Source organism: Enoplosus armatus, chromosome 24, assembly GCF_043641665.1.
Source record: "Enoplosus armatus isolate fEnoArm2 chromosome 24, fEnoArm2.hap1, whole genome shotgun sequence".
Classification (NCBI taxonomy): Eukaryota; Metazoa; Chordata; class Actinopteri; order Centrarchiformes; family Enoplosidae; genus Enoplosus; species Enoplosus armatus.
In genome coordinates this window covers 2494681-2513174 of record NC_092203.1, presented here as the reverse complement: position 1 = coordinate 2513174, position 18494 = coordinate 2494681, and the positions used below count along the sequence as shown (strand labels likewise).

The window sequence follows — 18494 nt, the reverse complement described above, 5'->3', positions numbered from 1 at the left end:
GAAAGTACTTTGGGGCACCAGAGCACAAAACCAAAACCACAGAACTTAATGGCCATAATGATTTTATTCTAGTGTACTAAGCCAATGTAAGCAGATTTTTTGTCTTGAATTGAGCAATTTGAATGTAGTTTTTGAATATTGGGTACTTTTTTAGCTGAATTGATGAACCCTAAAGAATATATATACTGGAAATAACATTTTTGAAATTGCACAACTTGAAATTGACTGTTGACAGGGGAATTCAGACCACATAAATTCAGATAGATGGTGCTATAAATTCCACGGAATTTAAATATCAACAATGTTAAAATTTAGTGACTAAATTTAACAACTCATCACATACTTTATCTCTCCTTGTGTTTGGAAGCGTGTGTGTATGGCTGACAAGCGTATTGAATGTATCTTTTCCTGTTTATGTTTCCATGGTTGTTAAATCTTTATAGTGTGTGAATCTTAACTCCAGCACTCGACCAATATCAGCCAGAGAAACAGAGGTTTCTTTTGGACCTCAGTCAATGGGAAGTTGGCACGAAAGGAAGCACACGTCTCTTTAATTTGTTATTTCTGTTTTTAATTGTTTTATTAGATGCAAGGTTCTTCACACCTTCTCCTCCTTCAGCTTGATTTTTATCTTCCCTTGCAACATCCACACTCATCCTTTCAGCAGATACTATCAGAAAAACAGACTATACAAATGTGTATAGAAATACAGCATGAGCACGTCATGTTCTTTTTCTGTCAACACACGGTGGTCATGCTTTCTCTACCCACTCTTTCTGATGAAAACCAGGGAGAGACACAGAGACAATAGACCTCAAACGATGGAGAGGAGGAGAGAGAGAGAGAGAGAGAGAGAGAGAGAGAGACTGGATTTTTTCCCCCCCGTCTTTGAATCCAGACCAAGTTTCTGTCATTTAAACGTCAACACGTTGATTAAAAAGGCTATGATGACACATCTCACACGAGCACGTGCGCACACACTGATACACCCAAAGCACAGCTGGAAGAGCTTTCTGGGATCAGGGGTTTTGTAAACATGGGTTAAGTGGTGTGTGTGTGTGTGTGTGTGTGTGTGTGTGTGTGTGTGTGTGTGTGTGTGTGTGTGTGTGTGTGTGTGCGTGCGTGTGTGCTTGTGTGCGCGCGCGCGCGCGCGAGAGAGAGCATGTGTGTGTATGTTCAAGGGTCTTACGCTTTCTGGGAAATAATATCCCAGCCAATGACAGATTTTCTAGCGGGGAGGGGGGGTTGCCGGGCAGAATAGCTGCCCACTGATGTCATGAGAATCAGAGATTGCAGGAGAAGTTAAAACACTAGACTGAGAAAGGGAGAGAACAAATTGAAGTTCTAACCTCCAATGCTTCAAATGAAATGCTAAATTACAAATCAAAGTGTTTCATTGTTAAAGATTTGCATAGATTGGCTCATATGCTGTTTTTTATTAGAACATGTAATTCAATATTGATTTTGTAAGCCCTTTTTCGAGGGCCAATAGTCCTCTCCATGATCAGTAAACTGACCTTCATGTGTAAAGTTGGTGGAAGGCCCCTTTAAACTGCTGGCTTTAAACTTGTGGATCTATTAGCAAAACTGGACATTCTGGATCGTATTTTATCTTCTCTCTGGACCAGTAACAACACGGCCACTCGCTGCCCCTTCAGTGTATTTAATAAAGGGCTAGCTTTCATCTCACTCACTCAAATTTCAGGTCATTTCAGCGTGTCAGTAAAAGTCAGTGATGATAGATAGATAATTTTGTGTTGCACAAAGGGTGGGTCATTGGAATTTGGATTGGAAGAGTGGCCAGTGCACCATGGCCATCTTGATACACTTATAGCCACGCCCCTGTAAAACCAATGTGTTTGTGTGTGTGTGTGTGTGTGTGTGTGTGTGTGTGTGTGTGTGTGTGTGTGCGCGTGTGTGGAGGAGTTGTAACAGGTGGGAAACTGCAGTCATTGCTTTGATGGTGTGTAGTGCATGTATGGTGTTTGTGTTTGTTCTCCACCCCTCTCTCCCGCTCGCCTTCTCTCGCTCTTTCTCTCTCTAATTATCCCTCCATCTTTTCTCCTATCCACATGTATCTCGCCCTCTCATCTCCACTCCTTCCCGGCCACATTCAGGACTTTGAAGAGTCTCTCTCTCTCTCTCTCTCTCTCGCTCTCTCTCTCGCTCTCTCTCTGATAATGAGCCAGAATTGGCCTCTGGCTGTAGGAGATGGAAGCAAGCTGTGCCTAATGTCTGTGTCTGTGAGTTTAATTTTGTTTAGGTGTAAGTGTGTGTGTTGTTGTTGTTGTTGTTTATAGTGGATGATGCCTCTGATGGTAAAGAAAAAGTCCATCCTTAAACATCATTAAAAAGTGTTAGTGTGCCATATGTAGACAGTGTGACCAACTGGCCTTTCAGAATAACACTTGAAACTCACACTAATTAACAGTATTTCAGTGGATCCGAGGCACACCGCCAAGATTTGGGGCTGGATCCCCAACTGTGTCACCCATCCTGATGTGTGCTCTCTGGAACATTTTAAAGCAGAGTTGCACACAATTCTAATCATATTTCTACGTCTTTCACATTCTTTTCTAATGATTCCCCTGGTTGTTTCTACTCTGCTGTTTTCCCTCCTGATTTTCCAGAAGTAAGTCAGAGGGCTGTTGTTTAAATTGTCTTGTGTGTCTGAGCCGTGCGTTGGTATGAGGAAACCCTGAACACACATCCGCTCACTCATCCCTCTGTCTGTGTGTCTCTCTCACATATATGTGTGTCTAACCTTATCCATATGTTGAATATTGCGAACATGAAGGGAGTCACTTCCTAAGAGGAAACCGTCCTATGGGAATTTGTCTGGAGAGATTTTACATGTGTGTTTGGTTAGGCTGTCCTGTAATCACTGCTGTAATCATTGGACTTTTACTGTTGAATAATCCAGATCTCAATTCAGGACATGTGGAGTGTGGCAGAGTCTGTGCAGTACATTCTTGTCATGTGTCCCTCTGGATGCACAGACAGTAATTGCATTATGTTACTGTCTCTTTAGGTTTATTTGAAACCTATTTGTTTGTTTTTTTATCTCATCTCTATCGTGCTGCTAAATCCTCCTCGCTTGGGTGTTTTTACATTGGTCCCAGAAGTAGTACTGTACTAACAGTTTCACTATCAGCACTAACAAATAATAGTTTACAACCCAGACCCCCGAGATTTATCTTGTTACCGCTTGCATGGGACCGGGCTAAGCTACTGAACTGTACTGTAAATAAGTAGCTGCGATAAAATTGTTCCTTTTTGATGCATCTGTATTAACAGTGGAATAATGTAATAATATATCAGTCACAACTGCCAGTCTGCATAATGAGTACTTCTGCATGTGTTCAGAATCACTGTTGTGTTGTATTAAACAGTGATGATTTCTCTTCTGTCCCTCATGTTATTGAATCTGTCTCTGCTCCTCTCTGCAGTTGAGCCCACAGGGCCAGAGCTGGTCAATCCCTGCTATGCTGGGAACCATGACTGTGACACCACGGCCCAGTGTATCCCGCTGGAGGGCCAGGCCTTCCAGTGCCAGTGTGCCACTGGTTACAGAGGGGATGGACGCAACTGCTACGGTACCTTTGTCTGTCAGCACTTTATATGGGCATGCATGTACATGCACATGTACAAGATATACTGTCCAGCACCGTGACAGTGTATGTACACCTCCTTTTTGCTTAGTCTATTGCTGTCTCTCTCCCTCACACGCTTACACATGCCGACAAAGTTAAAGACAGTTCAAGGCAGTGTGTCTGTGTTTCATCAACATCTGTCCATCCAGTGTAGAGGGGTCAAGTACAGGCTGGATGGAAGGAATCATGTGTACTCTCATCTGTCTCTCTTCTCTTCTCTTCTCTTCTCTTCTCTTCTCTTCTCTTCTCTTCGCTCCATCCTGCCTCTCCCTCCTCCTCCAGTTAATTCTTTAGTTAACAGGGACTCTCAGGGCTTAAAGCTGGTGCGTGGCCTGTCATTAGCCCAGCAGCAGGTCTTTCTCTCCTGCTGACAGCACTAGGAAAGCCCCAGGCTCGGCCTTAGTTCCCATGACTGGGCCTCAGTGCCTCTCTCTGGTCACATAATCTGTGTGTGCTTTTGTCCTGTGTATTACACATTTAAGAATGCAGACACAAACAAGCAGGCACACAATGTATATACACTAAAAGCACCAGTAATGACAAGTAATGATTTTACACTGCCGCACACATGCAGCATGCTACATGTTGTCATAGAAAAACTGTCTCACTTAACTCTCCTTTTCTCTCACTTCAGATGTAGATGAGTGTGCTGAGGGCCTGAGTTCATGCGGTGCTCACGCTCAGTGCATGAACCTGCCTGGTAGCCATCGCTGCCAGTGCCAGAGTGGCTTTGAGTTTGGCTTCGATGGCCGTACCTGTGTTGGTGAGTTGCAATGAGTGAAATGTACTAAATCCAATAGTTGTTGAGATATTTCATTCTGGAACGAAGTGTTGGACAGGCCAACCAACGGACCAATGTTGAGCCTAGAGCCCAGCATGACTAAAATTTTAACAAAAAGAGATCTATACTATCTTGATAATTTGATGTACTCACTGTTGGTATATTAACTCTCAGTAAAGCAACTCTTAAGTACTTCAAAGTTCCCTAAGCATCATCACCTGCCCCCCTCTTTGTGTTTTTGGTCTGACAAGTTTCAACACCTGTTAATTATTCTCTAAAATGAATGACAAACCCATTGTAGTGGTTTGTCTTTAAGCTGACATTTCATCATTTCACTGAAAAACTACATCAGCAAAGATAAAGCCACTAAACATAAAGGCCTGACTTTATACAACGTCATATAGAACCATTAAAGATGCTGCTGTCTGCTGAGTCGAGCGGCATCAGCCTGTTCTCCTGCATGTACTGTAATTGTGATACATGTAATGCAAATACACTCCGTAAACACATACTTTATTACAATGGCAACCATGTCATTCTCTCATCTTCACCATGGTCTCATCTGGTCCTTTACATGAGATGTTTTGGAGCATGTCCCAAAATGAGCTGAATATTTGGAAGACACCCACGTATTTGTCCAAGCGCAGGCAAAACATTTCTTCCACAACAGTAACGCACAGCTGCAAAAGCCAGGAAACACAACGAGAGGGGAGGATGGGTGACAAATGTGAGAGCAAGAGTGGGAACGAGAGGACTAATGTGAGAACGAGAGGGTGAGATTAGACAGGGGAGGAGGGGGTGAACGTGAAAGACAAATGGAGCAATGACACAATGTGTGTTTGGCTTTGGAATGTGTGGAGGAGAGTCCTGTGGAGTCCTGCCTGTGTGTGTGTGTGTGTGTGTGTGTGTGTGTCCTCGTCCTCCTTTCACCCATCAGTATGAACTTCTGATGAACTTCCTTTAAACCCTCCCTACAGATAATGACAGATAATGTAATACTTTACACAAGGCTTTGAAATTAACCAAATACTGATACGATAAGATAAGATAAGATACCACTGAACTGAATTATTTCCAGCCAGCAGCCAGACATCATTTTATATATCCATATACATTTGTGGAGTTAGTGGAATTTATATTTATGAGTTTCTACATTTTTGGTTATTGATTTTGTTTTGTTTTTTTGCCCCCTTCTGTTTTCTTAGATATGGATGAATGCAGCTCCTCTCCATGTCATATCAGTGCCAGATGTATCAATGGACTGGGTTCCTTCCAGTGTCAGTGCCTGCCAGGGTTTTATGGCGATGGTTTCTACTGTTCCCAGCAGGAAGGTCAGAAAAATTGCTAACTATAGTCATGCATGAATTTTTGTCATGCATGAATGAAAAAGTTGCAGTATGAATTTTCAAAACAAATCATATTTTTATAATGTTTTGTACAGTTAGGGATAATTTTTGTCTCTAATTGCAGCATTATATTTTTTTAATTACTTTCATTTCAGTTCATCTTTGTCACTTGTTCTGAGCTCTCCCCATGTGCACTAATCAGTTCTCCTATTAAAATACTGTAGCTATTTTATAGAAACAAAGTACAGTTTGTGAGATAGGATCATGCAATGTGGATATAACTGATAGTGTAGATATACTCTATAAATAACAATACATATCCAAAAATAACCAAATACAAAGATATGGGAGTAAAGAAAACTAAGCAATAAAATGTTTTTACAGGACAGACAATTCGCCCAAAGAGCCAGTGTGAGCAGCACAGAGACAGTCTGCAGAGTGGTGATGAAGGTGGTCGTCCGAGTCTTGGGGCCTTCATCCCTCAGTGCGACTCTGACGGACTGTACCGACCACTGCAGGTGGGCACTGACTGATAGACAGGCGAAGTGCATGGCCGACTGATGACCTGAGTAAAGTGACGTACTGATTTGGAAACGTTTAATAATTCATTCCAGTGTCACGGCTCCACTGGACACTGTTGGTGTGTGGACGGTAGGGGACAGGAGAGAGCAGGAACCAGGACACCACCTGGTACAGCCCCCAAAGACTGTGACAAACCAGGTGAGATATACACCCACTGACAAAAACACACCTATAGTCTATTGTATCAAAAAGCATCAGAGTGATTGCTTGATGGTAACATATGTGTTTTCAAAGTTATTAACTCTTTCCCTGGTAGTTGGTCTTCAAGAAAGGGGTATATATTTGTTTTTTCTATTTTGCTCGTCATTATCTCCCCAGATGAACCAGAGCGGCCTAAAACTCACTGTGAGCACCACAGAGACAGTGTTCAGACCACCAGTCCAGAGGGATATCCTATAATAGGAGCCTATGTGCCCCAATGTGGTGATAATGGACAGTACATACCTTTGCAGGTTTGTTGTGAATTAAGTGAAAGGACTTTTTATCACCCCCAACTGAAAGAACTCTCATACTGATAAAATATATTGTTGTTGCTTTATTGCAGTGTCATGGTTCCACTGGACATTGCTGGTGTGTGGAAAGTAATGGACAGGAGAGAGCCGGAACAAGAACTCCACCTGGTACAACACCCACAGACTGTGACAAACCAGGTGAGGAAAATGCATTCTTCTCAAAATCTAGATATTCTCTTGAGTGTGTTGTAAACCAATTTGGACACACACATATTATCATGACATATTAGTGTTTTAGGCTCTAATTTTAGGATCTAAACTTGGTATGTCTGGACATCAAACCTCATAAAATGCTCATATATGCAAATGACACCACCCCGGTGTGCCTCATCACCAGCGAGGAGGAGGAGGAGAAAAGATGAAACTCAATTTAAAAAGAGAGCATCTCATTGCTGTGTAAACCTAGCTTAGCCTGAGAAAATTGACAGGACACCACTTTCCAATTTTTGAATAACATTTTAATAAACAAATTGTCTTGAAGCTTATTATTTAGAGGATATGATGGGGTCAAAAGATGAATGAATAATGAAGGTGCTAGAATTTGCTAACCAGCATGGCAGAGACATCACACAATCTGTTCCTGAGAGACCACATTAGTGCAAATTTGTTCAACAGCACATTCATTAGTAATTGTCAATTATTTAATTACTTCCTTTACAGATGAACCAGAGCGTCCTAAAACTCACTGTGAGCACCACAGAGACAGTGTCCAGACTACAGGTCCAGAGGGATATCCTGTTGTTGGAGCCTACGTACCTCAGTGTGACGCTAATGGACAGTACAGATCATTACAAGTCAGTGTTTGTAATTTGTTTAATCCATGAAACATTATTTTCATATCAGTCATTTCAACAAACTTAAAATACATGAATTTATTGTGTTTACTGCTGTTGTTATTTTAGTGCCATGGCTCCTCTGGACATTGTTGGTGTGTGGACAATAGGGGTCAAGAGAGAGCAGGAACCAGGACCCCACCTGGTACACAACCCAAAGACTGTGACAAACCAGGTGAGGTTTTGGCTGGCAGCCTGTGCACACTGCACCCGAACACACCAAATGTAATCAACATTTAGAGGAAACACCCAGCTCGAGAATGAGCTCATTGTTCAAGCAGACAACCTCGCGTCCTTCTTGCTGGAGAGACCTTCAGGCGTTAAAGGTTCAGTTCAACATTCTGGGGAATCAGCCTATTTGCTTTCTTTTGGAGAGTTAGATGAGAAGATGGATACCACTCTCATGCCCGTACAGTTAATATTAAGCTAGATCCAGGAGACTGTCAGCTTAGCTTAAATACTGGAAGCAGGGGGCCACAACCATAAATTGTTATTTTTACATTTCATTTTTTTTAAACAAACATGTTAATTAGCGAGCTTTAGAGATACTGGGTGGCAGTGTTTGTTGTACCTTTGGACAGAGCCAGGCCAGCCGTTTCCTCCGCTAGCTAGGCAGTTTCTCGTGTAAATACATTTTATGCTTTCCTCCCCAGATGAACCAGAGCGTCCTAAAACTCACTGTGAGCACCACAGAGACAGTGTGCAGACCACCAGTCCAGAGGGATATCCTATAATTGGAGCCTATGTGCCCCAGTGTGATGCAGAGGGACAGTACACACCACTGCAGGTCAGCATCTAATGATTGATTGGCTAATTGACAGACAGATGAACTGATATTGTTTTTGAATTTCATTTGATATAACATGATACATTCTGCCTGCATGCAATTAATAAAATGTATATTTTTCAGTGTCATGGCTCCACTGGACATTGCTGGTGTGTAGACAATAGGGGACAGGAAAGAGCAGGAACCAGGACTTCACCTGGTGCACCACCTACAGACTGTGACAAACCAGGTGAGAAAGAAACATATACATGAATAGACAGACCTCTCCTTCTACTCAGCTTCCCATGAGTGCTTAAAACTGTTGTATCTGCAGTAACTTTACCAGCATCAGCAGGTGTATTATGTCATGGCTCTCCGAGGCTTTCCTTGCCAAACATTGACCTGTGAACCCCATAATTCCTCACGTCAATGACAAGTCAAACAGACACGTTTACGTGAGCGTGTGTCTAACCTTTAAGTGGTGCACTATTGAGGTCATTGGGTCATAGCCTTGGAATGCCTGGAAAAACAGGTGATATCACTGTGTGCGGTGGGAAGTTAAAGGATGGCAGAGTGAAACAGTAAGATGAAGCTAAAAAGATATGAGAAAAAAGAAAAAAGTACATTTGATGTATATACTGTCGCTAAAAGTAACTGCAACTTTTTTATATTAACTGTATATATCAGCTAAAGGAGTCGTCAATATTACTCCAGTCATCCCTTTAAAATGTGCCTTTTTAAAGTACATTTGTAGATCTTAGCTCAAACACAGCCCAGTCCACACATCCAGCATTAACCTAAAGCAGTACCCTATGCAGAAAAGGATAATGTAATTATAATACAAAATTATAATTTGCAAAAGGATATTTAGCAAATGCGTTAAAACATGTATATTTGTAACAATTTTTAGTCGTGATTGATTATCACTTTATGATAGGCTGTACTTGTTGTTCATAATTAACTATGCACTCCATATGGGCATAATCAGTAATGATTATATACACTTGATTAGTCTGTATTAGAAATATAGACATGTCTTGTAGTTACAAACATTACACATGGAAAATCACTTTTTACAGTATATAATAATTTAGATCTAATTGTTGTTGTTACTCAATGTATTTAATGACTTACCAATCCATTGTGGAATGATAGGAGGGTTCCTGCTGTATCTGCTATGATACATGCTCTAAAAGAATATGTATATTATTATTGTCTGTCTTTCTCATCGAGATGAACCAGAGCGTCCTAAGACTCACTGTGAGCACCACAGAGACAGTGTTCAGACCACCAGTCCAGAGGGATATCCCATAGCTGGAGCCTATGTGCCCCAGTGTGATGCAGAAGGACAGTACACACCACTGCAGGTTAGCATCTGATTGACAATTGGTAGGTTTATTTATCAATTTCATGAAGCTTTTAGAAACATGAAGAAATATAACCATCATTTTTTTATTGCTCCAGTGTCATGGCTCCTCTGGACATTGTTGGTGTGTGGACAATAGGGGGCAGGAGAGAGCAGGAACCAGGACTCCACCTGGTACACAACCTAAAGACTGTGACAGACCAGGTGAGCGAAAAGGTCAATTCTCTTTGAGTGAAGTATGATTCAAATGTAAAGAGAGAAGTATCTGCTCACTGGATTTAAGGCCTCTGGAGTGACTATGTATTTTCTATTATTTAATCTGAAATGCTCAGATGAACCCGTGCGTCCTAAAACTTACTGTGAGGTGCACAGAGACAGCGTACAGACCACCAATCCAGAGGGATATCCTATACCAGGAGTGTTTGTGCCTCAGTGTGATTCAAATGGACAATACACAGCTCAACAGGTAAGATCTGGTTTCAATGTATGGAGACGTGATGTCTTTCCTCTGTCATTATGATTACTATTATTCTGTATTACAGTGTCACGGCTCCTCTGGACATTGTTGGTGTGTGGACAGTAGGGGACAAGAGAGAGCCGGAACCAGGACTCCACCTGGTACACAACCTAAAGACTGTGACAGACCAGGTGAGCGAAAAGGTCAATTCTCTTTGACTGAAGTATGATTGCCCAAAACTTGTTGCAGAACATATAGACACATTCAATTCTCAGCTAAATGGGAAGCCAGAATAGATAATCTATGGTGGGTAAAATTAAACATTGTGCAGTTTACAGAATGAGCTTTAGGGACTTAAGAGAATACTTTAGGAGCCCAGTCAGAATGGATTTATAGTAGTCCATGCAGGATATGTGTAGATGTTGGACAAGGTAGCAGGAAGGTCCTGGATTGTCCCAATAGAGCTGTGGGGTTTCGTGTGTGGAGGAATAGTAGTGGGCTGAGTGCTGAACCATGTGGTACCTCAGTGCAGAAGATGTGTGGTAAAAACTGAAACCCTATGCACAGTCAGGGAGGAAACAGTACATCCTAAACCTCCTAAAAGCCTTTAAAAATGGAAAGCTTGTACGGTTTAGGAGGACAGGGACTGAGGAAAGAGAGTCCATCAGCAAAAGCAAGAAATGAGGTCATATAACCTTAAAACAGTTATTTCGACTTTGATGATATTTCTCTGTGAAAGATATTGATGTATTAAATTGGTATTTCCTTAATGTTTTTTTTACATTTTTCTTATCCAGATGAACCAGAGCGTCCTAAAACTCACTGTGAGCACCACAGAGACAGTGTCCAGGCTACAGGTCCAGAGGGATATCCTGTTGTTGGAGCCTACGTACCTCAGTGTGATGCAGAAGGACAGTACCTACCTCGACAGGTACAGCTGTGATCTCTGTGCAGACAGTGATGATTCCTCTGTTTCTTGTTTTTGTTCTTCTTATTGTTATCATTATTGATGACATTGTTTTTAATCGTTATGTATTTCAGTGCCACGTTTCCACTGGACATTGTTGGTGTGTGGATGGTAGGGGACAGGAGAGAGCAGGAACCAGGACACCCCCTGGTACACCATCTGTAGACTGTGACAGACCAGGTGAGACAGTTATCACTGCTTGAGACATATAGTTTGACATTTTGGGGAAAATGCTTATTTGCTTTCTTGCTGAGATTTCGATGAGAAGATCATTAAAGCTGAAAAGCTTTAGAGGCTGCTGGCTGCAGTCTATATTTAGCAGACAGATATGAGAGCGGTTTTGATCTTCTCAGCTATCATTTATCTCTTGGCAAGACTTAATTTTAAGACTTTAGAATAGACACAGTGATTCGACCAAAGCAAGAGCTTTAGAACAAGAAGGCACTTTTATGAACTTTGCATGTACAATTATTCATTTGATTAGTTGGGTAGGAAGAAGCAGTGTACACCACTGCTATTGATTGAAAATCTAAAAAAAGAAGAAAATCTAATAATGTCTTTTTGGAAATTAACAATTTAAACTGAAAAACCATCACCTGATTATTTGCCTCTCTCTCTCTCTCTCTGTTTGATGCTCTCTCGCCCTCTCACTCCCACTCTATCGTACACACTGTGGCCGTTCTATAAATTCACTTCTTGCTATAAATTCCATTTATGACCGTCCAAACATCTGAAGGGGTCATTACGTGGTAAGATGAGCTGTCGGCTGTTGCCAGGAAACCAAACCAAAACAAGACGGTGCAGCCTGACCAGCTGAGTGACAAAACAGTGTCACACCCGCCCTACAGATGCACAGACGGACAGAAACGCATGCTTGTGGATTTGAATGTTTGCTCGGCTAATTTATCTGAACGTATAATTTATGACTATTTTGTCTCATATTCAGCTGCAGTCAGCTGCACAGTACAACTACAGTCTTTTTGTGTATTTATGTTTTGGTGGTTACTGCACTGGAGCCTTATTCAGGGATTGCCTTGCTGTAGTTCATGATGAAGGAGGCAAGGGCATTTCCAGCTCATTTTCGGTTTGGCCATTCATATCCTCTGGTCCAAATCAGCAGTTGAGACAAGAAACATTATTTGAGTGGATGTAACCCCATAATTTGTATTCACAAATTAAATTTAGCAGTTTACATGACGTAGGCATCAAACACCCACATTAAACTCTCAAATTTGTGCGCTGGTTGAAGCCAGTCTGTATTTATGTGTACCCACATAAGTAACGCAAGTCATTGCCAACACAGTAAGTCAGCCTGAGGATTGAAATCTCATTGATTTTGTGGATAATCCACATGCAAGGTCGTCAGAGACACAGGACCCACTAAATTCATTTGGTCATGTGGTTAAATAGAAGTAAAACCAAGTGATTTATCAGACTGGGTTGCAGCACGCTAACCTCCACTATAATCAATCCTGCTGGAAAAACCTATTGCGAGACGTCAGCCTTGTTGTTTAGTCAGTCTTTGTCTCTCTTTACCTCTCTGATGTCTCACAACAGAGCTGTTCTCTTCTCACCCACCTTTCAAATATTATCCTAATCTCCTCCTCAGTCTGGAAGCCGTGCTGTCTCACATTAGAAGTGTAGAGAGAGAGAGAGGCCAGTATAAACATTAGTGGAAGCCTAAAGTGGTTTCAGGTTTAGTTTTAAAGCTCTCCGATAAAGTGAGTTATTAAAGGGATTTTACAAGGTAAACAGTATTGACAAAAGCAAGATGTGTGTATGCGTGTGTGCCTGTTTAAACACAGGGCCTCCCCACCCCATTAATCAAGCACTCCACCTATCACTGTTATATAAACTCAAGCTAGAAAACACCCTAAGAATCTAATTAAACAATGATAAACTACAACAGAATATGATCTGAATTTTAATCTTACAACCACGTGGCATTTTATTTAACTTTAAAAATGGTGACAACATAGGGTTTGTTTGATTTGTGTCCCCCTCAGTCCCTGTGGTTCCGACCCAGCACCCCGAGAGTGTGTGCGAGCGCTGGAGGGCCAGTTTGATTGAGCACTATGGTGGAAAACCAGAGCCACAACAGTACGTGCCTCAGTGCGAGCCAGATGGACAATTCAGGTACACACCACACACACACACACACACACACACACAAAACAGTAGTTGAAATTGTTTTTTTATGACAAATTACTTGAGAAAGTGAATTGTCTCTCAGCCCAGTCCAGTGTTATGGAGAGACCACATACTGCTGGTGTGTGGACCAGGACGGGCGGGAGGTTTCTGGTACCCGATCACATGATGTCGTCAAACCTGCGTGTAAGTATCTTTCCGCCTGTACCACACGTCTGTTTACATGGTGGAAATGATTCCTACTGTTTTGTGCAACCATTCATGGCTGAAACTTATTTTTTTTTAATCTATCCAATCTTGTCCCAGGCCTTCCCTCAGTGGCCCCACCCACCGTGCGCCCATTGCCCCGTCCAGATGTGACCCCTCCGACAAACACTGACATCACACTGCTGTACGCTCAGGGACAGAAAATAGGAGCGTTGCCTCTCAACGGGACCAGACTCGATGCGACCCGGTCCAAAACACTACTGACTCTACATGTAAGAGCATACATTCTGTCAAGTTTTACTCTCTGGTGTTTATTTTGTTAGCTGGTTCTCATGCACACAGTTAGTTCTTGTGGTTCTTTGATAATATAGAAAGAAATGCACTCAACATTATCTCCCATTTTGAAAGCCAATTTTCTCTACATCAGCATAAAAGTGTGTTATTGTGAAGTGCTCCGTTGTTTTGCATTTTAACTTCCTGTCTTCACCAGAAGTGGGAATGTGTCGCATTATGTAGGTTGACATCTGCATTTTACCTGAATATCTCACCGGTTCTACAGTTTAATGTTGCATTAACTTTAAGGACAGAACACTGACTGCTATCTACACGCCATTGCTAATTAGATCAGCTCTAGCCACTGCTACAACATAAAGCGAGCTAGTTGAGCTAGTTATCAGCTAGTTAATGGTGACCACCTTTGTACCAAAGGTCTTTTTAATCTGAAATCTGCGGTGAATGAGGTGGTGTCAGGCCATATGACCTCTTCATAAATAAAAAATTCCGCAATAGCAACCGGAAATGGAACAAACAATAAAAGGGGCGAGGTCAATACTGATGTGGCGGTAATTATGTTAACAAATCTCATTATGTGTGTGTTTATGTTCATATGTGTGTGTCCAGGGTTCCATAGTTGTTGGTATAGCCTATGACTGCCAAGAGAACCGAGTCTATTGGACAGATTTGTCTGCAAGAACAATCAACAGAGCTTCGATGGCACCTGGAGCCGAGCCCGAGATACTCATTAACACAAGTAAGAACGCACACATGCACTCCTTACTTTCTATCAAAAATCTTGTGTGACGTTTTAAATGATCTTAATGCTTTCTATATGGTCCCCCTGCTCCATGCAGATCTGGTCAGTCCAGAGGGTTTGGCGGTGGACGCAAAACGTAGGTTGATGTTCTGGGTCGACTCAAACCCTGACATGATCGAAAGCGCCAACCTGGACGGCAGTGGGAGGCGGACGCTGTTTGACGCCGACTTGGTCAACCCCCGGGCCATCATAGTGGACTCTTCCACTGGGTAAAGCCCTCTGTCCATCCACCAGCTTCTGTTTTTGTCTTTCTGGCGTTTGTTGTTTCGTCTTGCTTAAAGTTTTAAGTGCCAAAAAAAAACTCGAGCCACAACACTTCTAAAGCCTTGGGACAGTTTAGTCTGGATTTGCAAACATGTACAAATCTCTTCCCTGAGCAAGAAACAAACAAGCGCCCACACACTCTCTTCGCGATCGAGTGTAACATCCTGGAGGGGCTCCACTGAGGCAGAATGAGATACAGCTTTCACTGTATCCACAGTGAGTTTATACCAGAAGAGGGCACAGATGGTTTTCAGCCCATTAGCACGACCATGAAGTCAAACACATTTAAATCCTCAGACAAGCTATGAGTCAACAAGGCCTGTGTCTAATTCATTAGCACAGTGCAGATTATATTTAAAGCCGTTTAGCAGAAAGGGTCTTTGTTGACTGGATTCTAGACTTGAAAACATGACTTCATCAGTACGAGACAGGCGATCGCAGGAAAATCGATGGGATTTAGGTTTTAGGGTGGAGTGTCCCTTTAGCGACGCATGTTGATCATCGGTGACTTTTAATGCTTTCGCTGACGGTGTTGCACCAAACTGAGCCAAGAAGGCTGTACTGGATTTACTGATGCTATTAATCCTACACCGTCCCTCACACACACACACGCGCGCACACACACACACACACACACACGCGTGATGAAAGCATGAGGCCTTCATCGGTCAGCTCTCCAGGAATAACATCTGCTTTTCATCATTGCAACTAATCACATAATCAACAGGTATGCGTGTGTATGAGGCAGAGAGTGTGTGTGTGTGTGTGTGTGTGTTAATGTGGTTGATACAAATGATTAAACATAACAGCAACAACCCAAATCATAAAACCTTAAATGTGTGTTTCACATTATTGGTTTGACAGTTTTAAGTTTATTTTCTGACTGAAAGCCAAGTGTGTGTGTGTGTGTGTGTGTGTGTGTGTGAGAGAGAGAGAGAGAGAGAGAGAGAATGTATACATATAAATGTGTGTGTGTGTGTATTCTGACAAAAAGCCAAGTCCTAAAGGTAATTACTGCTTCACACGGGTACACTTATGATTAGGCATGTGCTCTGTGATTTCTGAGCCTGCACATGTTGCCCTTACACACACACACACACACACACAGAGATGTAACCACACACAGCAAAGCAGACACCCCAAAACTACACGCACACACATTCTAAAAGCATGCACGTCTCATACACCAACATCTGCTCGCCCATACGTTCATCAAATTGATTAACACACGCACTCATAAACCCATGGTGTGTGTGTGTGTGTGGGTAAGTTGATTGCTCATGTGGTGTGTATTACCTGTAGATCCCAGTGGACTGCCCACATGTACACCATCATCTACAGATGAAAAGCAGCCCACACACACTCTATTAACAGCGCTTCAGGCCAACAATAAATATGATTTCATTCATCACAAAAACACACCCCTGAAACATGAAGGCACTAGTTTATTCAAAATTAGGAAATGTGTATATTTTCTGATATGTACAGATGAAATACAGAAAAATGCAGTGGGAGAGCTGCGGTCAAAGGTCACACGTTGCTCAGAGTAACCTGACCGTGACCTCATCAGTATGAGACAGCTGGTCCCTTGAGCCCTGTGCTCTTGTACCTCTATGTACCCACTCTGTGTGTGTGTGTGTGTATGTGTGTTTTTCCTCTTGTCTCCTTATATTAGCCAGATCCCAGCGCTCAGTGTCAAAACAACTGCATCCCAAAAACACAGTCTAACTGCAAAAACAGGTCTACTTGTCCACTCTAAATCAACAAAGATGCCAATCCAGCCGAGATAAATCGTTCACAGAATGGAGTTTAAGCATCATAACTTAACCTATACCCCTCGTGTTTTTCTCTCTGCAGTACTCTGTATTGGACAGATTGGAACCGAGAGGCTCCTAAGATCGAGAGTTCGTCAGTGGACGGTCAGAACCGCAGGGTGGTGGTGTCTGACGGGATTGGTTTGCCAAATGCTCTCACGTACGACTCGTCTTCAGGACAAGTCTGCTGGGCCGATGCAGGTACACACTTTCACTGTCTATGTCACCACTGGTCCACTGCTTCTGCCTCTATTACTAGTCATGTCAGGAATTAGTAATACTTAATGCGTAATATATGCATAATGTATAAAACCACAGACAGAGGCCATGCTGCTTATTATACTTAAGATAGTAATGATCCACCTTTTCCTTGGCTCTGTGTCAGGTACAAAGCGTTTAGAGTGTGTGTCCCCGGACGGTTCAGGTCGAAGAGTGATCCACCCCAGTCTCAACTACCCCTTCAGCATGGTGTACTACAGGAACCACTTCTATTACACTGACTGGAGGAGGTAGCCATCTTCACTCATCTTTCTGTCTATGAGGTTTTTTTTACAGCCCTGTTGTCTTTATACATTACTGATCACTGATCAGTGAAGCCCTGCCGCCGTCCCCATCCTCACCGCCTCTCTCTCTGTCTGCTGCCTCGTAGGGACGGAGTGATCGTAGTGAGCAAAGACAGCAGTCAGTTCACCGATGAATACCTGCCTGACCAGCGCTCTCACCTGTACGGCATCGCCATAGCAACCAGCCAATGTCTATCAGGTGAGATATGAATTGTACTTTTTCATGTTTTAATGAACGCTAAACATGGTTTGATGTCTTATTGATTTAATGTGGATGCCGCGCTGTTTCTTACAAACACACACACACTATCACTCTCTTTCACTTCTCTTTCACACACACACACTCTAATCAGACTCTGTTCAGGTGTGTAATTTTGGCTCTGTATAATAACAACCAAACGCCCTCTCTCTCTCTCACACACACACACACACACACACACACACACACACACACAGGCACTGACTTCAAGGTGTACCAGACAGTGAGCTCATTGGTCTGTGTTCAGTGATGTCATCACATCAGTCAACTCCCACCAGATGTCACCTTAACCCTGAAGGCTGCATTTACACCAAGACAGAAAACACAGCTAACATGATGTAGTGGAGGAAAATGCTGCATTCAAGTCTAATGGAAACACAGGATATATTAATTATATATATAATATATATATATAATATATTAATACACACGTACCCCATGTCTGGGGGAGTCAAATGCTAAATATACATCTGAACAACCTGCATAAATGAATCACATTAGATATCAAATATGAATAGTTTTCATATAAAGTAAATCATTACCAGTATATTGGAGGCATGATGGGCCTGAGTGAAAAAAAGAATCTGCAGGTTTCAGTGAGAAACTGAGCTCTGAAAGTCAAAAAAATTATTTTTTCGGCTGATGTAAATGCAGCCAAGTTTGTGTTTCATCACCCTGCACCCAGAAGACAGTCATCACACAGCTGGCTTACACCCTCTACTCCACACCTACACCTGTGAGTGTGTGTGGTGACTTCACGTACACCCACAAAATACACACAAGATTACACAGCTGTCTGCGACCCTCTACTTGGGACCTGTGTGTGTGCGTGCATGCGACCAAAGAACAATGATTATGCAGCTGTGTACGACCCTCTACCTGT

General features: G+C 42.3%; 1 protein-coding gene across 1 annotated transcript in view; it reads left to right on the top strand.

Moving 5' to 3' along the window:
• nid2a (nidogen 2a (osteonidogen)) overlaps window positions 1-18494 on the top strand; it is a 37338-nt gene that overhangs the window by 16868 nt on the left and 1976 nt on the right. Inside the window, exons 15-39 of the mRNA XM_070930458.1 lie at window positions 3450-3596; window positions 4288-4416; window positions 5640-5765; window positions 6165-6298; window positions 6395-6500; window positions 6681-6814; window positions 6907-7012; window positions 7535-7668; window positions 7777-7882; window positions 8361-8494; window positions 8618-8723; window positions 9707-9840; window positions 9938-10043; window positions 10172-10305; window positions 10382-10487; window positions 11094-11227; window positions 11338-11443; window positions 13270-13399; window positions 13497-13597; window positions 13718-13890; window positions 14519-14648; window positions 14749-14920; window positions 16833-16990; window positions 17175-17298; window positions 17439-17551. Of these exons, the coding sequence (XP_070786559.1) occupies window positions 3450-3596; window positions 4288-4416; window positions 5640-5765; window positions 6165-6298; window positions 6395-6500; window positions 6681-6814; window positions 6907-7012; window positions 7535-7668; window positions 7777-7882; window positions 8361-8494; window positions 8618-8723; window positions 9707-9840; window positions 9938-10043; window positions 10172-10305; window positions 10382-10487; window positions 11094-11227; window positions 11338-11443; window positions 13270-13399; window positions 13497-13597; window positions 13718-13890; window positions 14519-14648; window positions 14749-14920; window positions 16833-16990; window positions 17175-17298; window positions 17439-17551 (3183 nt within the window). The remainder of the gene's footprint in view (window positions 1-3449; window positions 3597-4287; window positions 4417-5639; window positions 5766-6164; window positions 6299-6394; window positions 6501-6680; window positions 6815-6906; window positions 7013-7534; window positions 7669-7776; window positions 7883-8360; window positions 8495-8617; window positions 8724-9706; window positions 9841-9937; window positions 10044-10171; window positions 10306-10381; window positions 10488-11093; window positions 11228-11337; window positions 11444-13269; window positions 13400-13496; window positions 13598-13717; window positions 13891-14518; window positions 14649-14748; window positions 14921-16832; window positions 16991-17174; window positions 17299-17438; window positions 17552-18494) is intronic.